At 45.1% G+C, this 25668-nt stretch overlaps 1 protein-coding gene across 3 annotated transcripts in view; it reads left to right on the top strand.

The window, feature by feature from the left end:
* GATA5 (GATA binding protein 5) overlaps window positions 1-25006 on the top strand; it is a 52937-nt gene extending 27931 nt beyond the window's left edge. For all 3 annotated transcript variants that reach the window (XM_083618982.1, XM_083618983.1, XM_083618981.1), the window contains exons 3-7: window positions 11579-11748; window positions 20442-20567; window positions 21854-21941; window positions 23335-23459; window positions 24240-25006. In XM_083618982.1, coding sequence (XP_083475108.1) covers window positions 11579-11748; window positions 20442-20567; window positions 21854-21941; window positions 23335-23459; window positions 24240-24395 — 665 coding nt within the window. In that variant the 3' untranslated portion in view covers window positions 24396-25006. The remainder of the gene's footprint in view (window positions 1-11578; window positions 11749-20441; window positions 20568-21853; window positions 21942-23334; window positions 23460-24239) is intronic.
* The last annotated feature ends 662 nt before the right edge of the window (window positions 25007-25668 follow it).

The raw sequence follows: 25668 nt of genomic DNA, 5'->3' as shown, positions 1-25668 counted from the left end.
CTGTTCAGGTGTTATGCCATTTCCTAGGCAAAGTGACTTCTATTCAGTATGTGGTGTGTGTGTGTGTGTGTGTGTGTGTGTGTGTAAAACTGCCTCCAAGAGGGAGAAACGGCTTTGATGGCAACGCTCTGTATTGTCACACTACATTGTATCAAATGTTCACAGCACTTCTGAAGTATTTGTACGAATGCAGATAGCAATGGGGCTGACATGAGACTGAGAGTGCAGGATCTAGCCCAATGGTGTGCAGTCAAGTGGACCAGGGGGACTAGACTAGTCCTCTAAATGTTCCTGGTAAATTAAATTATCAAAGCCTGGCGCCTCCTTCCTAAAGCCTGGGAAGCTTCTGCCTGGCTCAGGGAGGGAGGCATGATGCTCCAACAGGGTCCAAGAGCTCTCCCTTCACCTTCCTGGTTTTGGGAAGGAGGCAGGAGGGCTGCAGTATCTTGTCAAGAGGCCTGGAGCGTGTGACTCCCCCACCCCATTGCCCCTGCAAGCTGGTGCCTCTGGCCTAACTGTTCCACTGCGGAAAATTTCACTGCACACCACTGGTCTAGCCTGAAGTCAACTCATTTGGAAGTGAGTTGGCGCTGATTTGCATGCGGGGCACTTGCGCCTACGTCTGCTTCTGAGTTCATGACTTCCAGATCTGAACTAGGGATGGAGTGTTCCCTGTGCCTCATCAGCATATTGCCCTTAGATCTTTACCCCCATCAAGAGCAGCACGAATGGGAAGGAATTCCGGGGTCAAATGCTCATCTATGTCAAACTTTGGCCTTGCTTTGCTTTGCGCATGGATTGGGTCTGTGTGGGTGGGTGTAAGTGTGCACATCTCTTATTTCTTTTGAATGAACAACTGCACTCCAGTGAGTTTTCCATCAAATTTCATTGGTAGGGGATTTCAGAATGGAACTGGGAAGTCTTGATTTAGCATCGGGACTAGCACTAGGCTATCAGCTATTTTATATGCCATTGCAGCATATTTTAGGATAATAGCATATTGTCCCATTGGGCTGGGAGGCAATTGGGCTTTCTCCTGGGAATATTTTGGAAGGGTTGTAGTTGTAGTAAGGTGGTGCCTGGTGAGGATTTTGCCTTTCTGATAACATTTCTTGTTAGCTGTCACCTGTTAACATAAAAAAGAAAGAGGTGGCACTCTTCAAATGAAGGGAAGTTTTCAGCACTGCAGATTAAAAATAGGACCATCTTCTGTTCTTTGGACATTTGACTTTAAAAATCCAGTTCCCTGAGATTTTATCTGTTGCTTTAAAAGAATCATTTCAAAAGAGGGGTCTGAATTCCAGTTTTAAATTGGTGGGTGTTTCTACTGAATTGGATTATGGCCCAAAGTTTAATCCTTGAAGTTGCAAGAAGAGTGACTGACAAGGGAAGATTGACAACGGAAAATGGGGCTAGTCTCCAAAACACATGCAAGAACTTTTATATCTGTACCTTGATGCCATGTAGCTTGGTCCTATGCATGTTTACTTGACTGTAAATCCGCTGAATTCAATTAGGCTTCCTCTTAAGTAAGCAGGCAGAAGATTCTTACATTCCATTCCACAACCAGCCCTCGATTTTGCCGGGATTCGTTGCTTCCAAAACCTTTCTCTCTCTTCCAAAACCCTTCCTTGCGAAACTTCAGAAGGGAAAAGATTTTTTGTTGTCGCGCCCTTCCAAAAGCTGCCTTGGTGAATAGCCTTTCTATAGTCACATATAGGCTATGAAAGAGCCACGGGGTTACACTTTCCCCATGGAGTCAGAAATAACAGCGGTGGTTTCGGGCGCCCGGAGTAATCTGCCTCCCTCCACAATATCCATGTTGTGCAGCTTTCAGAGGTGACGCTGTTTGGTGTTTAAATGAGGTGAGCAGATTTACAGCCGTTTCGCCTTTTAAAAGTAATTTATTGGGGTAAATGAGTTGAGATCTGAACAGACTCCAAGGCTCCTAATTCGCCTTCGCCCAAACAAATCTCTCGCCCTCGCCGGCTACGTGCGCCGTGGCACCATCCATCAACACCCGCTCAAAATCGCCCAGCCATAGGACCATCAAAGCCGCTTCGCTTCGCTTTGGGTTCACACTGCTTTTTTTTACAAAAAGAAAAGAAAGAAACAGAAACAGAAAAGAATCTCAATCAAACGCACTTTCTTAAGCAGGCGCTTGGTTAATAAAACCTGCCTCGATCTGGTTCCTGCAACTGTCGCTTCATTTGGGCTTTATGTTTGTTCCGAAGTCCCTTTTGAATCCTTTTGAAAGACGACTTAATCTTTTGTTATCTTGGTTGGATGGCCCTGTGTCTGCTTTTCTCCGCCCTTTATCTTTATCCTAAGAACAAAGCAGAATTAGTCCTCGACTCTTAAAAGGAGAAAAAGTGTTTTAACCTTGAGCCCCACCGCCAGAGTGAACGGAAAGGCTTCGGGAGTAAAATTTGGGGGTTGTGACCCAAATCCTACCCCCCACCCCGCACCGGGGAACGCCATTCTAAACACTGCCTTTCTCCTACTTTTCATCGCTGGAAATATTTTCGCATTCGAATAAAAGAAGCAAGCAAATAGCCCTTTGCGAAGTGAATTCGCCGCTGCCCTTTCAGTTCAGCTGGATTTTGCAAAACCCACGGCACCAGGTCTCCCTAGCATATCAGGAAATATTCTTGGATTACCAAAAGGCATTGTTTTTGTATTTAGGAGCTGCAACTTGTAGTTTAGACAGGTCCTGTGCATTTTTATTCAGAAATCCCACTGTCTTCAATGGGATTTACTCTCAAGTAAGTGATCAGAAGACTGCAGCCCTAATTAAACCAGTGGAATTTTTATTATTATTTTGAAATAAGTTTAATTGATTGCAGTATTAATCTACCCCCCCCCCCAAAAAAAGTATGGAGGTTCAGGCTTGCAGTTTAGGATTTACAAAATATTAACATAGGTGTTTAGTAGGCAATAAGACTGTTAATCCTGTGCCTAGGTGATCTGGGAGTCGATCCCTGAACACAAATTCCCTAAAAGTGGAATTTACTTTCGAATAAGCACATAAGAAGTGAGTTGAACTTAATTCTGTGGGGCTAGTAGGCTGAAATTCTGTGTACTAGTTGTGTGCATTATTTCCTTAAATTCTAAACTGATCTTCAGCGGAAGAGTCCAGAACGGGGTGTGAAATAATTCTGGATATGAAAGTGGGAAAATGCAACATTTTCAACCTGCAAGGAATTTCCACAATGTAACAACAAAAACAACAACAAAAAGTTGGGTCCCTTTACACTTCCATCAGTATCAAAATGGCATGTCTTTTCCCTCCCTGCTACTTGCATTTGGAATTTTCTCAGCCCTTTAAATCAATATATTAAATTGCAAAGGTGCATGTCATCAAGAACTCCTTGCAAACATAACCACCAGTTTTTCACTTGATTATTCTCTTTTCTGAGTTTGCGGAGATCAGAGTCATTGAAAGTATGAATTGTATTCCTAAGTCATGCTTAGAGGAGGACCGTTGAAACAAATAACTGAAGACTGTTGATTTTCAGAGTGTCTGCCTGGAATATGACATATTGTGGATGGCATTAAACTGCACAGCACATTTACATCCCCGTCAGTAACAGTTTTGCAATCTAAGTTACAGAATTCAGTCTACTGATCATTTTGTACAGCCATACGTCTGCTGAGGTTTGGGGTGTGTGGTTTTATTTTATTGTGTTAATGGAAATTGTTGAGCTGTAACAGATTAACTTCATCAAACAAGTGATCAACTAAATTAGTTAGATATTTGAAATGACTTGTCTTTGGATAGGGGTGCTAAATCATATTAAAAGTCATATCAACTGTTAAGCATATTTATAATTTTCATATCAAATCAATACATTTCCCCCCTGTGTATGTATCATTATACCTTCTAATAGTTCAGTGACTAGAATCAGCATTCTTGACAGTGCTGTCCTCTGTTCATTTACTCAAAATGCAAATCCTGGTTCCAGTTGTTCTTACATTCCAGTGCCTTTAGGATTGCACCCTTAATCAGGAAGTAAACCCTACTGAGCTCAGTGAAAGTTCAGAAGTAAACATATAATAAGACTGGGCTGTTGCTCTGTGATGTGAAATGTATCCACAGGGATTGATGGTGGGAGGGATCAGTTGAATTTGCACCCCTCGGCCAGTAAAGCGAGATGAGCGCCACAATCCCAGAGTCGTCTGCGACTGAACTTATCGGTCAGGGTTCCTTTTACCTAAATATCCTTGGAATGGAGCAATGCTGTGCATCACTGAAATAAATGACCACTGAGGCAATTCCTTTTTCATAAACTGTTTAAGCCTTGCTTATGCCTCCTTCATTGTTTGCTCTTAATGTTCCATGACCTGCAAGGGTTGGTTTCTTTTAATAGTAAGCATTCAGTACTGTTTTCTCAGTTTGTGAACTTGATACTTTTGTTTGTTTGTTTGTTTTTAACTTTACAATGGCTTGGCTAAGTACATATCCCTTGATTGCAATCCAGAGTTAAATGTCGAGATATGAAGCCCAGTCCATGTTTCACTTGGAAATAAACCAGTGGTATTCAATTAAACTTTCCCATGAAAGAGTTGAGGGTGGTTGTTTTCTATTTTCTGGTATGGGGACATGTGCACAACACAGTATTTACCTGAAAATCAAATGCTTTCTGGTTGTTTCCCTGGTTTGATGATTTTAACATAGAATATATCTCTACGTATCAGAGCAGGTACCCCTTTAACAGAGCAGCAGATCTGTGTATTTTTAAGTTGCTGTATCAAAAATGAAGGGATACGGGTGGCACTGTGGGTTAAACCACAGAGCCTAGGACTTGCCAATCAGAAGGTCGGCGGTTCGAATCCCCACGACGGGGTGAGCTCCCATTGCTCGGTCCCTGCTCCTGCCAACCTAGCAGTTCGAAAGCACGTCAAAGTGCAAGTAGATAAATAGGTACCACTCTGGCGGGAAGGTAAACGGCATTTCTGTGCGCTGCTCTGGTTTGCCAGAAGTGGCTTAGCCATGCTGGCCACATGACCCGGAAGCTGTACGCCGGCTCCCTCGGCCAATAAAGCGAGATGAGCGCCGCAACCCCAGAGTCAGCCATGACTGGACCTAATGGTCAGGGGTCCTTTACTTATCAAAAATGAAAGGGCTAAAACAAAACCATATAGGTAGTAGGTGACTTATTTTAAAACAAGGCTCTTCTTTGAAGTTGCCTGTGGAGTGACTTTTAAATAGATCCTCTTTACAACAATGGCCACTCATTGTATAGAAATGGGAGCTTATTGTCTAACTGGAGCTTTATATCAAGTGTATAAATACTGAAATAAATTGAACGTTATTTCAGTAACCAAAAATGAATAGAGGGGGAAAGGTGGTCCCTGATGTTTTATTTATAAAGAATAGATCACAGAATCTTAGCGTTCGAAGGGACCCTGAGGGTCATCTAGTCCAACCCCCTGCAATGCAGGAATCTAAACTAGTGTCCATGACAGGTGGCCAACCAACCTTTGCTTGAAAACCTCCAAGGAAGGAGAGTCTATCACCTCTCATTGGAGTCTGTTCCACTGCTGAACAGCTCTTACTGTCAGAAAGTTCCCCCCCCCCCGAATGTTTAGTTGGAATCTCCTTTCTTGGAACTTGAAGCCATTGGTTTGAGTCCTACCCTCCAGGGCACGAGAAAACAAGCATGTAACTGCCCTTAAGATATTTGAAGATGGCTATCATAGCTCCTCTCTGTCTCCTCTTCTCCAGGCTAAACATACTCAACTCCCTCAACCATTCCTCATAAGGCTCAGTTTCCAGACGCTTGATCATCTTGGTTGCCCTCCTCTGCACACGTTCCAGCTTGTCAACACCCTTCTTAAATTGTCAGTTTTCTCCTCCTCAGTGTTGCTCTGTCACCCAATAGCATTTCTCCATGTTCCCTATACAGAGGACCTACCGTTTGCTTGTTCTTCCTCTTCCTTCAGACATAGCCAAAGAAACCCTTTTAATTATTTTTAACCTCTCTATCGATTAGGGACGCGGGTGGCGCTGTGGGTAAAACCTCACGGCCTAGGACTTGCCGATCGCATGGTCGGCGGTTCGAATCCCCGCGGCGGGGTGACCTCCCGTCGTTCGGTCCCAGCTCCTGCCCACCTAGCAGTTCGAAAGCACCCTTAAGTGCAAGTAGATAAATAGGTACCGCTTTATAGCGGGAAGGTAAACGGCGTTCCGTGTGCTGCTCTGGTGCCGGTTCGCCGGAGCAGTTTTGTCACGCTGGCCACATGACCCGGAAGTGTCTGCGGACAGCGCTGGCTCCCGGCCTCTAGAGTGAGATGAGCGCACAACCCTAGAGTCTGTCAAGACTGGCCCGTACGGGCAGGGGTACCTTTACCTTTACCTTACTCTATCGATTAAGGGTGCATTCCTGTACAGTGGTACCTTTGGTTAGGTACTTAATTCATTCCGGAGGTCCGTTCTTAACCTGAAACTGGTCTTAACCTGAAGCACCACTTTAGCTAATGGGGCCTCCCGCTGCTGTTGCACCACCGCCACACAATTTGTGTTCTCATCCTGAAGCAAAGTTCTTAATCCGAGATACTATTTCTGTGTGTAACCTGAAGCGTCTGTAACCTGAAGTGTATGTAACCCAAGGTACCGCTGTATTGGAGTTTTTGGGCTATGTTTCTGCAACCCCAGATACATTCTACAGGCATCACAGCTACACCAGTCAAACTCCTCTGATGCCATGGCTGCAATGCAGCAATTTGGGTGATATACTTCACCATGCCTCTAGGACATGGTTATGTGCCTATCATTGGGCAATACCACCAGTTCTGGCACAGGACATTTCCCTCCCATTGACTTCAATGAAAGGCAAGACAACAAAAGCCACTCCTGTGTCAAAAGCCTCCCATACAACTTTACCATGGAAGTGCATAGGATATGGTGTATCTTGACACCCAATTGCTGGCCATCACCTTTTCAACTTCATGATTGCAACCTGGAAAGGGAAGAGGAATTCCCTGGTGCAGATTTGAACTGGAAGTCCCCTGAGCATGCCTGTACATGCTTTGCAAACTGCACCACAGGGTTCCTGTTTCTGGCTACTGTCAAGCTGTCCACCTTCATTTCATGCAAGATCAAAAAGCCCCCATGTTGGGACTTGCACCAGCAACCACTGGAGTATGTTTGTAGCTCCTTTGCATGCTTCTTGTGTATTGGGGTTGGGTGACCTGCATTGGTGACTGGGGTCCATTGGTGAGTGGTAAGGCAAGTTGAAGGAAGGTCCAAGAATAGATGGAGAGCCAGAACCAACAACAGGACCCCATCCTTCTCCCTGCTGTGTTCTACCAGAGCAACATTGAGACTGAGGAGGAGAAAGGTGACAGGCACTGCCACCCTATGGATTGGATGAAAGATATAAGATAGGCAGGTGGAGGCTGGCTGAGGGCAGACTCAGGTTGGTGTGGGGCAGTGCCATATTCACTCTAATGGACCAGCCTCCACTGGCATGATAGACGTCTCCTCTGGGTACTCTTCATGGGTTGGCTTCCTTGGTGTGTGGGTGTCATCAGCAAAATAGTCTTTGGGCATATCTGTCACTTTATGTATCTTTGCCCGATGCTCCACATAATTTGACTTTGCTTGGCCCATCAATCGTTTAAAAGCCCAACCGCATATAGAATCTGAAACTGGTGGGGAATAACACGCCACATTGTGTCTAGATCTCTAAATACAACTGGATGAGGGAGCATCTCTCTAAAATGCATGTGACTTCGTTCACATGGCACCAGAGAGGCAGTCATCTTGGTGTGTAGTTAACACACCCTATCCTTTGGATTGCATGTAATGCAATTCCATTTATAAATGTAGACTAGCATATGTTCACTTTCAAGTATGCATGCACATTTAACACTCTTCATATACATACCTTGACTTTTGTTTTAAATTGATTTTGACTTTGCATTTTTAAACTGCAGGGACCTTGTATTGAAGGGTAGGTAAGAAACTGAATAACTACTAATAATGACAATAAGAACACCACATGCATTGGTCTTCTTCATGTGGCCCCCACTCTAGTTATTATGACTTAAGGCTACAACCCGGTTCATTCTTTTAAAGGTAAAGGGACTCCTGACCATTAGGTCCAGTTGTGACCGACTCTGGGGTTGCAGCGCTCATCTCGCTTTATTGGCCTAGGGAGCCGGCGTACAGCTTCTGGGTCATGTGGCCAGCATGACTAAGCCGCTTCTGGCGAACCAGAGCAGCGCATGGAAACACCATTTACCTTCCCGCAGGAGTGGTACCTATTTATCTACTTGCACTTTGACGTGCTTTCGAACTGCTAGGTTGGCAGGAGTTCATTCTTTTAGATGGGAGTAAATTAAACATAGTAGGACTTGCTTCTGCCTGTGCACAGGATTGCACAGCTCACCTTGATTAAGCACTAGCTGGATGCAGCCCATATCTATATATTCCCTATATTTATCTTTCTCCTGGATAAAATGTGTCTGTCGTACCTATACCTCCATTTTAAGATGATAAGATTCAATCTCTATTTTATTTAATGGTCTCTTCATGCATCGCAGTGGCATTCAGTTCTGAAAGTGCATTGGTGGAGGTCGGCTGTGAATCTGCCCTTTTTATTTGGTCAAGAGCACCTTCTAAATTATATCCTCTTATGATCCAAGCCTATGTAGCTAAGGTGCATGTGAGGCATTCTTGGTGCAGTACCTGAAAACTGCAGTGTCCTCTTTCCCTTAAATATTGAGTTGCCCTTCTCCAAGCATGCAGACTTCCATTTAAAAAATAAATAAATGAGTGAGGTTAAGCCAGGAAGGGGTAGACTTCACTTACTGCCCCCCATCTGACAAGCTAAGTTGATCCTTACTATTAAAACTCTTGTGCCTGGTTTGGCTGTGGTGTGTATCTGCTGCAAGGAATGAAAGAGAAACCAGTCTTTGCTGGTATTTAACATGGGTTTGACTCCTTTAAGCAATGAAAAGCCTTGGCTTGACCTACCAGTTTAAAACTCGCAGCCCTAAAAGCAAGGCATAGGGCAAATGTGTGTGCCTGAAGGCTTAGCTCTGACCCTCCATCGGAGCAGAGCTCTGGAGTCCTTGCCTACCACGAGGTCAGTATTTGGCCGGCGTCGTGCTGTAAAACTGACTCCGAACCTCTACCCGGAGTCTGTCATTTGTCAGCTCTGAGCTGTCGGTGTGATTGATACCCAGGCCTCAGTATCCCCCAACCTTCTCCATCAGCCAAAGACATTCCAGCAGGTCTTGTCCAGTCTGCCTGTCGCCACCAGTCAGCAAGCAGCGCTGCTTGATTGAAATCAGGGAAGTCTCCCGATCTCCTCCGCCTCCCCTTTTATCATCTTAGAATAACATCATCCCGATCATTTATTTTTACAACCAAGCTGGGTCGCACTTCATCTCGCCCATTCAAACAGCACAAAGCAAGCGTTTTTCTGGGGGCAAATGGAAGCCATACACTCCTCCGAGTCTCCGCCAATGTCAGTGGCTATTAGTTATGGCTGCTTCATTGACAATACATTTATCACTAATTAAAGAATACAAGAAATTAACTGAAAAGGTGTGTGTGTGTGTGTGTGTGGACTGAGTGGAGGGGATGTAGATCATTTTTCTACTTGTCTAGTTCAGGAGACACATGGCTGCCTCTTAAAAACATAAGAAAGAGACAAGTATTGGAAATTTGATTGTTTTAATGCTCTGATCCTAAACCCCTTGGGCAAAATCTAGACACACCTCAGCTTCGTGAACATCAGTGAAATCCTAACAATCTATTTTGTTTGTATTTCTATCCCGTCTCTCATTGGAAGGCATAAAAAAATACAGTTAGAACTACAACAGTACACACAGCCACACCCATAACCCCAAAACAATCCATACAGCACATTGCAGATTGCAGGGACAAAATGCAATCTGGAAGAAGATACCAATGATACAGTAGGGTGGCGCTGTGGTCTAAACCACTGAGTCTCTTGGGCTTGCTGATTGGAAGCTCAGCGGTTCGAATCCGCATGAAGGGGGGAGCTTCCGTTGCTCTGTCCCAGCTTCTGCCAACCTAGCAGTTCGAAAGCATACCAGTGCAAGTAGATAAATAGGTACCTCTGCAGTGGGGAGGTAAACTGTGTTTCCATGTGCTCTAGCTAAGCGGTTTAGTCATGCTGGCCACATGACCTGGAAAGCTGTCTGTGGACAAACACCGGCTCCCTCGATCTGAAAAGCGAGATGAGCACCGCAACCCCTTTGACTGGACTTAACCGTCCAGGGGCCCTTTACCTTTTTTACCTTTTCCAATAATACAAAGTGGAAACTATTGGTTTTAAGTGTTCACTCCTCATATCATAGACTTGTAGAGTTGTCAGAGACACAAAGGGTCATCCAATCCAGGAATGCAATGCAGGAATCACAGCTAAAGTTCTATATATACTGATAGCAATACTGTAATTGAGTACTGATGGTACCTCATGCCTCTTTCTCCTTCCAACTCACCTCTCTTTTCAAGATCTCTCAACCTCTTGGCTCTCACCTAAGACACAACCCATCCAGACTGGTTCTCTCTCTCTCAGGGCCCAAGCACAGTCCCTTATCTTAAATATATACACACAGTGGTCATTTTCTTGTCTCTCGGTCATACTGATTGGGCTTCCTGCCCTTAGTCCAATGTTATACCCGACTTACAAATGTTTGTGCACACAATAACCCTGAGGCTGTGTTTGAGGAGAGCAGGAAGAAATGCCCTCTATGAGGTTCACCCTTCCTTGAAATTCTTTGCCCTTCTTTCACTCCCATGGAATGCAATGGATTTCTCTGGGGGAAGGTTGGGGGGCAGGTTTATCCTTTAACATTATTGACACAACAAAAGGGTGTTAGTGGCGAATTCCTTCCTGTTCATCAGTTGCAGTGCTTATAAGAATAATAATAATTAATAATAATTTATTATTATAGCCCGCCCATCTGGCTGGGTTTGCACAATAAAACACCAAACATTAAAAACCTCCCTAAACAGGGCTGCCTTCAGATGTCTTCTAAATGCCAGGTAGTTGTTTATTTCCTTGATATCTGATGGGAGGGTGTTCCACAGGGTGGGTGCCACTACAGAGAAGGCCCTCTGCCTCGTTCCCCAAGCCACCATTTTACTGCTGCCCCAAGAGGCTATGGCGTACCAAAAGGGGGACAAAAATAAACCCAGAATATTTGTGGTATGGATCCTGTGGGATTTCAGCAGGAAGTTAAGGGGATATGCACCAATTGGATGTGAAGCAATGAGGCAACCTCACCCAAAATTGAAGGAATAAGCAGTATTGACAGTGGGATCTCTTGTGACTGTCTTGCCCCATCATGAGCACAAATTTTCATAAATGCAATGGAAATGATGTCTGGTGGGAGCCTCTGTAAGGAGCTTCAAAACCTAGCTTGTAGGCTTTCTGATGCCATCGTTCCCATTCCATGACTTATTGTACTTCACGGTAGGAGATTTACCATTTCTGAGATGTGCTACGGTGTCTCTTGTCTCGATGCTGTGAAGGGACCGGGTCCCTACTTGAATGCCTAATGAAATGTGTCTCACCTTTTGTTTCACTTTCAGAGTTCTTGGAGGAATTCCCCGGAGATGGCAGAGAATGTGTTAACTGTGGAGCGATGTCCACTCCTCTTTGGAGGAAAGATGGGACAGGGCACTACCTGTGCAACGCCTGTGGTCTATATCACAAAATGAATGGCATTAACCGGCCTCTCATCAAGCCCCAGAAAAGGCTGGTAAGTCTGGCTAACCCTCAGTTGGCTTCTGTTTTACTAAAGGATTCTCCACATCCACCTTGTCTGGTCTTCAATATTGGATGGCCTCTTGTGTTTACTGCTTCTGGGGTCTTAGGTGTCAGGGGCAGGGTATTTTTCAAGCCAGGAGCCACACTCAGTCATGAGCAACCTTTCAGGGGCCACATACCTACATGCCACTCTCCATCCAGGTGAGCCAGAGGTCTTGTCACAGATTAAGGGTCTGGAAGAGGTGTGAGGTCTGGACAGATTTCTACGGTTTCAGATTGAAATGCCTTGGGGCCACATTTAGGTCTGAAATCCACATTCTCTCTGCTTGTGGATGGTACCAGGGGTATGGAATTCTCTTCCCAGTGAAATCAAGTAGGCATCGTCTGCAATGAGCTTCACAAGCCAACTTAATTCTTGATTATTTCAGCAAGCCGCCTTATTAAAACGATTTACAGTTTTCATCAGCTTCTTGTCAGATGACCCATTCCTGTATTTCCACTGGATTTTATTCCTTACATTGTTTAGTTGAGGTTCTGCACATTGCATGGGAGGAAAGAGGGAAGGAGAGATTTCCAATATAGAAATGAATAAATCATAAAAATTGTAGACTTGGGAGAGATCACGGGATCTAGTCCAATGCAGGAATCTTTTGCCCAATGGGGGGCTCAAACCCACGACCCTGAGATTAAAAGTCTCATGTTCTACCAACTGAGCTATAATACGATGGTCTGGCATGCATAGTGTTGATATTTTGAGTGGGCAGACTGATTTCCACACAGCACTTGCTTCCCTCTTTTGCTTCTAACCTGATAGGCAGGTTAGGTAAAGGGACCCCTGACCATTAGGTCCAGTCATGGCCGACTCTGGGGTTGCGGCGCTCATCTCGCTCTATAGGCCGAGGGAGCCGGCGTACAGCTTCCAGGTCATGTGGCCAGCATGACTAAGCCACTTCTGTCGAACCAGAGCAATGAACCGAAACACCGTTTACCTTCCCGCCAGAGTGGTACCAATTTATCTACTTGCACTTTGACATGCTTTTGAACTGCTAGGTTGGCAGGAGCAGCGACCGAGCAACGGGAGCTCACCCCGTCGTGGGGATTCGAACCGCCGACCTTCTGATCGGCAAGTCCTAGGCTCTGTGGTTTAACCCATAGCGCCACCTGCGTCCCTTCAATAGGCAGATTAGAACCTCCATTTTCAGAGTCAGTAAAATCTACACGCCAGTTGCTATGCCTTCCTGTTCTGGTTAATGGGCTTCCTGGAAGCATCTGGCATTATACTAGTTAAAACAGGGTGCTGGACTCCTCTCTCTCTCTCTCTCTCTCTCTCTCTCTCTCTCTGTGTGTGTGTGTGTGTGTGTGTGTGTCCTACCCCCCCCCACCCCCCCACCCCATGGGTCTGATCCAGCAGGTGGCTGCTTATATTCTGAACTCTTTGCAAACTGAGTGGATGCCTGCACAAGGAAAGCTGCCTGCCAGAACCCCCCTGGATCAGGCCCAAGGCCTATTTAGTCCAGCATTCTGTTCTCATAGCTGCCAACGAGGTGCTTATGGGAAGCCCACAAGCAAGCCCCCCGGGTGCAAGACCCCTCTCCCCACTTGCGATTTCCAACAACTGGTATTCAGAGGCTTACTGCTGCCAGTACTGAAGGCACAAAGCCATCCTGGCGAGTAGGCTTTTCCACCAGAAATCTGTCTAGAATCATAGAATCATAGAGTTGGAAGAGACCACAAGGGCCATCGAGTCCAACCCCCTGCCAAGCAGGAAACACCATCAGAGCACTCCTGACATATGGTTGTCAAGCCTCTGCTTAAAGACCTCCAAAGAAGGAGACTCCACCACACTCCTTGGCAGCAAATTCCACTGTCAAACAGCTCTTACTGTCAGGAAGTTCTTCCTAATGTTTAGGTGGAATCTTCTTTCTTGTAGTTTGGAACCATTGCTCCGTGTCCGCTTCTCTGGAGCAGCAGAAAACAACCTTTCTCCCTCCTCTATGTGACATCCTAATGTCTAATAAGCTTAGTCTAATAAGCTAATCTGTCTAATAATTTTAATAAGATTGAGTTTACATCCAGAGACTCTGGAAGCTGGGTGTAGTTCCTGTATCTTGGAGATGGGTGTGTTGTCAGTTTTAGATAGCGTTGCATTCTCTATGAAGCAGCAAATACAGTCTGTGGGTTCTCTTGGACCCAGCTTTTTGCTTAAGGCTCAGGTTACTTTGGTGGCTAGGTATGTTTCTGACCAGCTTTGGTTTGCGAGTCAGCTGCAATCTTTCCTGGATCAGCTTAGCTGGTCTATGATGATTCAAGTACTGGTAATCTTGAAGATAAGGCTGCTCTCTTGGCTGGTTTGGAAGCCATGACTGGTGCAGAATTCTGCAGCCTGTTTGCTATTGGCTGTTGGCTACTGTCAACATGGGATGCAGGTGGTGCTGTGGGTTAAACCACAGAGCCTAGGATTTGCCGATCAGAAGGTCGGCGGTTTGAATCCCCGCAACGGGGTGAGCTCCCGTTGCTCGGTCCCTGCCAACCTAGCAGTTCGAAAGCACGCCAAAGTGCAGGTAGATAAATAGGTACCACTCCAGCGGGAAGGTAAACGGCGTTTCCGTGTGCTGCTCTGGTTCGCCAGATGCGGCTTAGTCATGCTGGCCACATGACCTGGAAGCTGTACGCCGGCTCCCTCGGCCTATAGAGCAAGATGAGCGCCGCAACCCCAGAGTCGGCCACGACTGGACCTAATGGTCAGGGGTCGCTTTACCTTTACTTTTTACTGCCAACATATAACACCTATTATTATTTATTGTTTATTAAATTAGTATACAAACCACCATCCATAGATCTTGGGGTAGTACACTGCATAAAAATACAAGATAAAAACGCAAAAGACATAATAAAAACAAGAACAAAACAAACCCATAACACCCTCTTCCACAAACACATTTAAAAGGAAAGAGAATGCAAACCAACCAAAGGCCTGATTGAAGAGGTATGTTTTTGCCTGGAACCTAAAGATGCATAATGGAGGTGCCAGGAAAACATCCCTGGGGAGAGCATTCCACAAACAGGGAGCCACTGCAGAAAAGGCCCCGGCTTGTGTTGCCACCCTCTGGACCTCTGGAGGAGGCACACAAAGAAGGACCTCGCATGATGATTGCGGGGTCTGGGTCGGACATTGAGTTATTGTGGTTCTGAGCTGTTTGAGTTGAGGTTGCTCCACTGACTGCCAGTATGTTCTTGAATGTACTTGGAGAAGAGCTGTGGCTCAGTGGCAGAGCATCTAGCTTCCCTGCAAAAGGGCCCAGGTTCAATTCCTGGCATCTCCAGGTGGGGCTGGGAGAGGAGCCTTGGTCTGGAACCCTGGAGAGTTGCTGCTGCCAGCCAGTGTAGACAGTACTGAGCTAGACAGAACAATGGATCTCACTCCACCAACCTATTTTCAAGGTCTTGCTATTGGCATACAAAGTCTTAAGCAACCTGGGGCCAGTGTGCATATGAGATCACCTTATTCCCCATTCCTCTGCCTGATCTTTGCATTCTGCCACTGAGGCATATCTGAGGATGCCTACAGGGTCAGACTCTCTTCAGCAAGAAAGTGTGCATTCAGTGTAGGAACTTTTGTGGAACCTTTTGCAAAATGTTCTTCATATATGTGACTTTTTCCACTTGCAATTTTATTTTGAATACATCCAAATGCAGGTTTTAAAACCACGTGACTGCTACTCCCTGCTTTGCTTTGCTTTTGGCCTGCTTTTCAGGTTTGGGGTTCCAATTTTAGGTTTCCTAAAGAAAGCCCAAGCTTTCAAAAAGCACAGCCATTCCCCAGATTCAGTCTGCAAAACTCTGGCGCCTCATGGTTGGAGTCAAGACTGCCTATGTTTACATTTAGCAACTTCACACTTCATCTAATTTTATACCCTGTGGCTGGACTCCAGCTAACTCGGAGTAGACCCACTGAAAGTAATGACCCTAAGTTAGTCACGTTCAGTAATTTCAGTGGGTCTACTCTGAGCAGGAATAGCATTGGATACAACCCAATGCATCTTTCCCTTCCACTGTTACTCACCAAGCTTTAAAGTATAACATTCTTCCCTCCCCCTTCAGTTGTTTAGAGAATATATCTTACATCCCTGGCAGCAGAAATGTTGACTTGTCCTTGGGATTCCAAAGGTATTTCCCATGACCTTCATCTGTCTTTGCTGGATTAAAACTATTGAAGCCGTAAGCGTAGTATTGGAAAGGGAGAGGAAAATACACGGTGGCAGCTGGTCAGTATGCACCTGGAATCTGCCTTAATCAAAGTTAAAAAGGAGGAGATTGTGGGCAAATTGTCCAATTCTAATCGCAGTGGTGAATGAAGATAAGCCCTTTCCTAGTATTGCTGTTTCTGTTTCTTCTTCTTCTTCTTCTTCTTCTTCTTCTTCTTCTTCTTCTTCTATCACTCGTAGCTGAGTAAGATTGTCTTCCATAAACACGGTTTTAACAGTGAGTCCATAAGTGACTGCAGAGGCCAATTCTGGATCCTTCCACAGTGGGGGCATAGGTTTCCGGGCAGGAGTTGATCATGGTGAGGGTTTGCCAAGTATACCTTCCTCTTAGCACGTTTCTCCCTTGCGTCCTGAGTTTGAGTGTCTTCAAAGCCCATGACACCTTTGGTAAAGGCTGTTCTCCAATTGGAGCTCTCACAGGCCAGTGTTTCCCAGTTGTTGGTGTTTACACTACATTTTTTTTTATTTGCCTAGAGAGAGTCTTTGAACCTCTTTTGTTGACCACCGGCATTACGCTTTCCATTTTTAAGTTCGGACTAGAGTAGTTGGACATGAAGATAAGATCTAACCTAATATTGCTAGTTAACCTCCCCTTAGCCCCCTCTCCTAACCAAGCATGCATCTGGAATCAGAGTTTGACTAAGAATTAAAGTTCTGGGGAAGGTTAGCCAGAGGGGAGAGTTGTCCATCTCTTTCCCTCAGAATCATAGGAAGGGACCACGAGGATCATCTAGTCCAACCCCTGCAATGCAGGTATCTTTTGCCCAACATGGGGCATGGACCCATGGCTGTTCCTTGGGTGCTCACACAGTATGTTCAACAGATGTACAATTTGTGCACACAAATCGTTGAGCTGCACACTGGCACGTTTATTCACAGGTAACATTCAACAAGTGTACACCAGAGTACAAAAGAGTTGAGCTGCCTTTCACACAAACGCTTGTGTGTGTGTAGAGTCAACCATATAAAGAATGGGAGAAAATAATTGTTCAGCTGAGTATCGTGTGTCGTTCGAGCCACAATGACTCTGGGTGCGACTCTCCATCTTGGTTCAGTCCTCTGGCTTTGTAGCTGAGGCCGCGTACGAGCCTTTCCTGCGTGCTTTGAATGAAACACATTACAAAGTCCACGATACCAAAAGCTTATCAGCTGCATTTGGCTGCCGAGCGCAGTCTGGGGTGGACTTTCTGTTTTAAGGGCTCGGTCTGGTTTTGTATAAACAAACACATCGGGGCGCAATGTTGAAGTCAACAACTTCCTAGCCAAGGTCAAAGCTCCGCAAAGGCAGAGTGGAATAGGAAGAGGAGGGAGGAATTCACTTTCTCTTTTTAAAAAAGCACAGTAAGAATAATGCTGGAGCTGTTGCAACAAATGTGCCTCCCTCCCTCCTTCCCTGACAACCAAAATAGACCTTAGTCTTTTACCACTATTGCCAAATGCTGGAGAGAATTTGTAATCTGACTGTTTCTCTTCTGGAAGAGTAGTCCTTTTCCTACAGGGCTCATCCGCTATGGTCACAGTCACACCATATGTTTCGATCACTCTTATATGTCTTTAAACAGTCATGGCTTCCTCCCAAAGAATCCTAGGAACTGTGGTTTGAAGGGGGCTGATAGCTGATAGGAGACCCTTAAGAAATGGCATTTCTTAAGGATTTTGTTTTTTGGGGGGAAGCCATGCCACTGTTTGATCAAACAGTATCACAGCAATCCTTATAGTCCTAGTTGATTTTACTTTAATTGTGATTCTGTTTGTTTAATTGTGATCTGTCGACACTTTTTTCCATTATCGTGATCACAGTGTTTAACCAATAATTTTGTTGAGGTCTGTAATGCTGGCCATTTTTGCTACAGCCGCTGTAGAATGTGACCTGGCAGGGAAGGAGGGATGACCCCATATTACATATTACTATATAAAGCAGTGGGAGAAAACAAACACAAAACATTCAGGCCTGGACCTGGAAATCCCAAACCTGTGCCTAGAAATGGGGAACAAACATGTGGGTGAGCATTCAGGAACTTCACAACCAGAATGCTGAAATGTGTTATTCCACTATGTCTTCCTGAAATGCCGGTCACCACTGTGGTCTTTGCAATACTTCTCGTTCTGATTCCTGCTCCCCTTCACTTAATTCATCATTTGTGGGGACCAAGTTTTTAATAGCGAAACAAACGGATGTACAGGGTTTTTTTGCATTGTGGGTAATTTCCAAGGCAATGGGTGATGCTCATGAAGAACTGATACTTTAAGGCTGTGAAATATTATTGAAGCACCTAAAGTGAGAGTATGTTAGTTCGCAAGATGTATCTGCTGCAGGACTACACAATATCAAGCTGCCAGTTTGGGGTGGGGGGTTAGAGAGCCTTCCCTCATCACATAGAACTGTAGAGTTGGAAGGGACCCTGAAGGTCCTCTAGTCCAACCCCCTGCAATGCAGGAATCTCAGCTAAAGCATCCATGGCAGACGGCCATCCAACCTCTGCTTTAAAACCTCCAAGGAAGGAGAGTCCATAACCTCCCGAGGGAGACCGTTCCACTGTCAAACAGCTCTTACCATCAGAAAGTTTTTCCTGATGTTTAGCTGGGATCTCATTTCTTGTAACTTGAATCCATTGGTTGGGGTTCTACCCTCCAGAGCAGGAGAAAACAAGCTTGCTCCATGTGACAGCCCTTTGGATATTCAAAGATGGCTATCATATCTCCTCTCTGTCTCCTCTTCTCCAGGCTAAACATACTCAACTCCCTCAACCATTCCTCATAAGGCTCAGTTTCCAGACCCTTGATTGTCTTGGTTGCCATCAAAGCTTCCTAAATATTTTTAAAACACTTCTATACACACACACACACACACACACACACACACACAGAGAGAGAGAGAGAGAGAGAGAGAGAGAGAGAGAGAGAGGGGGGGGGTAACTTTTCATGTGAAAGGAGGAGTACTTGTTTCACCAGGCACAAATCCAATGGTATGATTCTCACGCTGGCATCTCTGAAGCAAATCATCACGAACTTCACATGGAACTGCTGACTGCATGTAGCAGTCAAAATATGTTTCTCTGTTTGGATCAGAGACTTAGCAGTGGAACGAGTTGGGCTCCATAATTCTAACTCGTGAAACTTTCTCATTTGAAGCCCTTAAAAGTGAAGGGGTTGCAACAGAGCCAGAGAATCTCTTAATTTTCTTCATGAACATGGGCACATGTATGAACACACCTTGAAGAAGACACCAGGGGCTGGTGAGAATTGCCTTGGGTGATAGTGGTAGGAGATTCAGCTCATCCAGGTACCCTTAGCATTGTCAGTTCTTGCACTGTAATTTTTTACTACAGTGGTATCTCGGGTTAAGTACTTAATTCATTCCGGAGGTCCGTACTTAACCTGAAACTGTTCTTAACCTGAACACCACTTTAGCTAATGGGGCCTCCTGCTGCCACCGCACCGCCGGAGCATGATTTCTGTTCTTATCCTGAAGCAAAGTTCTTAACCTGAAGCACTATTTCTGGGTTAGCGGAGTCTGTAACCTGAAGCGTATGTAACCCGAGATACCACTGTATTCTGCTTGTTTACACAACCATCGTGCAAGGAAGGCCACTGGGTTATTTCTCTCTCTCTCCCTCACTCCCTCACTCACTGTGTGTGTATATATACTTTTTGCATCATAAGACGCACCAGACCATAAGACGCACCTAGTTTTTGGAAGAGGAAAACAAGAAAAAAAATATTCTGAATCCCAGAAGCCAGGACAGCCAGCGGGATCACAGCGCAGCGATCCCACTGGCTATCCTGGCTTATGGGATAGCTATGCGCAGCCTCTCCCGGGCAAGGGGAGCTTTCATCCCACTGCCCAGGAGTGGCTGCGCATGGCTAAGGCTCCCCCAAGAGCCGCACTCCCTTTAAAGAGCGCGCAGAGTGTGTGTGCAGCTCTTTAAAGGGAGCGCTGAGCAGAGCCTCCCGCCTGCATTCGCTCCATAATGCACACACATTTCCCCTTACTTTTCAGAAGGGGAAAAGTGCATCTTATAGAGCGAAAAATACAATATATACAGGGTGAGTCCTTTAAAAGAGGCCCTGTGGATATAGAGTACACATGTTCCACGGGGCCCCTTTTAAAAGACTCACCCTGTATATTTCAACAGTTAACAAATTTAATAAAAAAAAACATAGTTTTCCATTAATATTCAGTTACCTTCTCCACCCAGTACATAGTTATATGCTATGGAATTCATTCCCCCAAGATGGTAGCGGTGACCGCCATCCTGGATGGCTTTAAAAGGCAATTAGACATGTTTATATTTGATGTCACATCAACCCCTCATCTTCTAGGAAATGGGCTTTATCTCAGATTTGATCATTTCCTGCCTGATGCAAATGCAGCAGTGCTTCAGCACCACCCCACTTATATATATTTCTTCGTTTTCAGTCCTCCTCTAGACGCGCCGGTCTCTGCTGCACTAACTGCCATACGACCAACACTACGCTCTGGAGACGGAACGCAGAAGGGGAGCCAGTCTGCAACGCATGCGGATTATACATGAAATTGCATGGGGTAAGGAGCATGTATTCATTAGCCTGGTATTCTGAGCATGTGTCTCTTCAAACACAAAGCCCCAGAGAAATAGTAAATGCAGAAACAAGTACAATATATAGAAATAAATACAGGCACACATACCTCAGTTTACACCGGAGTTACATTCCAGGTCACCGCATGCATTGGCAGAGCGCATTAAGCCGCCCGCCCCAGCCCTCCTCCTTCCGGTGCTGAACATGGTACATGCGTGCATCAAATGCACACAAATTGAGAGTGGCCTGTATGTAGTTAAAAACAATGACTCTAAAAGTCAATTCACAAAAGAATCAGACACAAAAACCCTTCTACCCAACAACAGGATGGACAAATACTGCCATAAAGGCAGCACAATATAGTGGTCTCCACCAGTTCCCAAATACAGTGGTACCTCAGGTTAAGAACTTAATTCGTTCTGGAGGTCTGTTCTTAACCTGAGACTGTTCTTAACCTGAAGCACCACTTTAGTTAATGGGGCCTCCTGCTGCCACCGTGCCGCTGGAGCACGATTTCTGTTCTCATCCTGAAGCAAAGTTCTTAACCCGAGGTAATATTTCTGGGTTAGCGGAGTTTGTAACCTGAAGCATATGTAACCTGAAGCGTATGTAATCCGAGGTACCACTGTACTTGAGAAAGAAACGTGTATTTGCCTTCTTGGGGAGAGTGTTTTGCAACTGAGGGGCTACCACGGAAAAGGCCTGTTCTCTCATTGCTCTCCTCCAAACTTTTCTTGAAAAGGGCACTGAGAGAAAAGGCTTCAGACAACTATTTTGGGGTCTGGGTCAGTACTTATGAGATAAGGCAGTCTATAAGGAATCAGGGTCCTAAGCTTTATGCACCAAGATCAGCATTTTGATTTGAGTTCAGAAGTGGAATCTGCCGCCGGGCCAGAACCTGTGCCAGTGTGCTTTGCGTCTTTCCAAAATGTGGACCTAGGTTTCACCTGTCCCAGAGACAGAAGACTGTCCTTGTTCAAGAAGTAAAAATACTGTAGTCATCAGCCACAGCTATTTCTCCTACCCCAGTAGTGTAGGAAAGAAACTGGAGAAAATATGGGTGTGTGTGTGTCTGTCGTAAGGTTCTCCAAATACTCTGCCTCATGCATCTACTAGCCCAAGGACTGCCAATGAGAAAAATGAACCCCTTTGAAGAACAAGGACACCGTCTGCATTGCACAGATACAGTGACTATAAAGCGAATACTGGAGTGCTCTGCAGAAAAGCAAGTCAAAGCCGGTACTGATGATTCTTCCTCTTTTTGATGTCAAGGTACCCAGACCTCTGGCAATGAAAAAAGAAAGCATCCAGACGAGGAAGAGGAAACCTAAAAATATCACCAAAGGAAAATCCTCAACAGGTATCAATAATAATAGTAAATTATAAAATAAATGACGTCTCGGTGCATGTGTGGCTGTCCTGCTCCAAAAAGCTTACAATCCAACCTTCTACACTGCAGAATTAAGGAAAGGAAGGCAGTATCTGCATGATTTGATCCTTCGATGTCGACTCTTTCTACCATTGTGAAGCAGAATTCATGAAGTGTTCACACAGTTCATACACACTATGGAGTCAGCTACATTAGTAAAAAAAAAGTGTTTTGAATGCATTATAAAGATGCAACACCAGATGGTGCTGGAGAGCAAAAAAAATATTTGCGATTTTTCATAGCGTTGTTTTTTCCTATAACGATTTAATTTATGACTTATTTATAGCATCCCCCCGTGTGTAGATCCACCCCATGTGTTCACACAGAGAGTTCATCTTTCTCTCTGTGTGTGATCCACAGTTCAGCCAAGGTTTCTCTCTCTGTGTTTAACCTTCACCCTCACACACATCCAACCCTAGCCAAGCCCACAGTCCGAAGAGATGCAACCCAGAAAGAATTATTTCTTATGATTCTGCTGGCCGACTAGTTAGACCCTCTGTGAAGGATAAGGGTTAAAGCAAGGGCAAGGGTGAGCTTGAAGGACAATTATAAAAATTAAGATTAAATTATAAGTGATAAAATTAAAGTGCTTAGTCCTTGTTTGGCTATTTGGGGTCGTCGTCCCCATTAAGATCTTCTAAGATTTACTAAAGTATTTTCTGTTTGTGCAAACCTTGGGGACTGCTCCTCTTGTGTGTGGACGGTACTGTTTTGGCTGCAAAAGGATTGGCACTCAGTGGGTTGAGTTCGCTGTTGGTAATGGGATAAAACAACAGGTAGGGAGCCTATTCCAATCTGAGGGCTGTATTCCATTGCAGGAACTTTCTGGGGGCCACATGCAGTGATGGTAGGGGCCAGAGGCGAAAGCAGGGAAAGCAATGGATGTGATTGTTGCCTTTGTACAGTAGGCTAGATTCTAGCAATACAGAAGCTATAGATTCCCCTCCCTGCCTCTTCATCCTTCATCCCCAAAGCAAGAGCCATTATCACAGTTCCAGAAAATGTGACATCTAGGCAAAAGTTCTCAAGTTACACGCAGAGGAGAGCCAGTGAGAAGTATGGGGTGGGGTAGGGTCTAGGGAGGGTCCCAAGGGCCAAATAGATATCCCTCAAGGGCCACATTCAGCTCCTGGACCTGACAGTTCCTCACCTCTGAGAAAGAAGCAAATGTTTGGTCTCAGAGGCCTTGCACAGATGTCAGAAGTTTGAAGGAGATGGAAATATGAATAAATCATATGGCCTATAACTAGCAATAATAATGCAATCTGCTTCTGCTTCACACTTCCATTAATGTATGTATTCTTTAAACCATTTTATCTTGCAGGGTCCACCAATTCAACCACCAATTCCCCTTCCTCCATCACAAATTCTGAAAGCACCGTCACTTTAAAAACAGAACCCTCTGTAACAGCGCAATATCCAGGGCAGTCGATCGTGGCAGCTTCCCAGGTAAATGGATGATAGGAACTGCAGTACATCTTGACAAATGATACGATATGATATGTAGCATGCTCATGGATTTTGTGCTGCTGGTGGAGATGATAATGATGAACTCCTCTAGCAGTCATTGGCCAAGCTGCCGTAATTTCAGAGTCTCCTGGGCCAGTTAGAAATTGGGCATAGTCTTAGAGTACGGCAGGCCGGAGCGGAAATAAAGGCCTGTATTAAAAATGGAGGTCTATAAAAGGGGGCAGTAGACCAAAGGAATTATGGGAATGGAGATGAGTCCTGCAAAAGAATGAGTGGGAGACCTGAAGAAGGAATACAAGAGATTAGTGTTTCTCCCCAGCTGTTGGACCAAACTCCCATCAGCCCTGACTACTAGCTAGGGATGATGGGAGTTGTAGTCCAACCACAGCTGGGGACCCAAGTCTGAGAAACACTGAAAGGGAAACTAGAAGCAGGGAGGCATAAAGAAGGGTGTGTGTTGGGGATGGAGAACCTGTGGCTCTCTGGATGTTGTTGGACTCCAATTCCCATCAGCCCAAGCCAACAGTGGCCACTGCTCAGTGATGATGGGAGCTGTAGTCCAACAATATCTGGAGGGCTACAGGTTTCCCATTCTTTGTGTATACAGCCAGGAGCTGCAGAGATCAGGAAGACTGGAGGTCTGACCCATGTTAAACATCTTAGTCTTTACGGTAGGGGTTAAAATAACCAATGCAATAGAAATTTCACCTGTAATGGGGACAGCAAGCCCATTCATTTCTTTGTTGCAAATCCTCGTAGGGTCCAAGCCAATCTGAAGACGCTCTGGCTGACAGCCACACCCAGTTCAAGTATGAGCCAGAGGACTACGCCTTCTCTGCGGCCACCATGACCCAGCAGTCGGGACTAAGCGTTCCTCTTCGCCAAGACTCGTGGTGCGCCCTGGCACTGGCCTAGGAAACTGGTCTTCCATTTTTAAAATTGAAAGCAGGCAGCAGATGAACCTGTTGTTCCCATGACATCAGTGGATAGCAGGCCAAAAAAATGGACCTTCCTACCTTAGTACTTTGGGTGATCACTGTGGGTCTATGTTTTCTAAATGCTGGCTTCTTTTTCCATGGAAGATGCACCATTTGAACTGAATATGGCCAATTGCCTCCCTCTTGACACATCTGACTCTATGGGTCTCTTTTGCTCTCAGAAAGTTTTCAAATTTTACCAGCACCAATCGAAAGTGGGAAGAAACCCAGACCTCTGTTCAGAGGAGGAGGTATCTATCTTCCCCATGATCCATTTTAAAGAAATAAATCTCAGAATCTATACTTTTGTTCACAGTGATTTCAACTCCCCTCTTTTTATGACTCCCCTGTGTGCAATTTTACTCCACTTCCCAATAAAGACTATAATAGAAAGTGACACCAAGTAACTTAATTTTATTAAAATGTAAACAAGTCTTGCCTTCCTAATGTTTATTGGCGTGGGCAAGGCAAAGGGGGGAGGAAGGAGAGGGAAATAAACCTGTTTTAAAACATTTGCTGTTTTATATTAAAAAGAAAATACTTCTGATAGTGTGTTACCTTCTGGAGTGTCTAATTTATCACCATTTTAAAAAATAAATCGCACAGAGAAATTCTCTTGAACTGCTCTTCCAAGCATTCTGTTGAAGGAAGTTTCTCAACACACCAGCCCATCACACTGTAGCAGAGGTGGGACCACTCCCAGTCACCAGTCTAGCTGCCACATTGTGGATTAAGACTTCCATTGCCTACTTGTCATATTATACACCCAGGGTATGCTCTGAAGGCACATGAGGTCACCATCTTGCTGAGGTTCAGCAGGTCTGGGTCTGATCAGGGCCTGGAACCCCATGCCCAGCACCCTGGGCTCCATGGCTGAAGAAAGGTAGGGTACAAATGTAAGAAAGTAAATGAATCTATCTGAGGTTGTACGCCTCTGAATGCCAGTCACTGGGGAACATGAGCCAGAGTTTGCACTGATGTTCCACATGGGGGCTTCCTATAGTCATCTGGTTGGCCCTTGTAGGTTCAGAAAGCTGGACAAGATGAGCCTTTGATCTGATCCAGCAGAACTCTTCATTATGAACTAACTACTATGGAAAATGGTTTTGGGAATTTAATTTTGACTTTCCAAATTACAGGCATTTGAATCTTTGTAGCTCAGCTTTGCTCTTGCCCTCAAAGACCAGTCAAACGTAAACTGAGAAGCTTGG

The sequence above is a fragment of the Podarcis filfolensis genome (genome assembly GCF_964270895.1).
Source record: "Podarcis filfolensis genome assembly, chromosome: 6".
Lineage (NCBI taxonomy): Eukaryota > Metazoa > Chordata > Lepidosauria > Squamata > Lacertidae > Podarcis > Podarcis filfolensis.
Note: the sequence above shows the minus strand (reverse complement) of the source record. Positions and strands in the feature narration are given on the sequence as shown.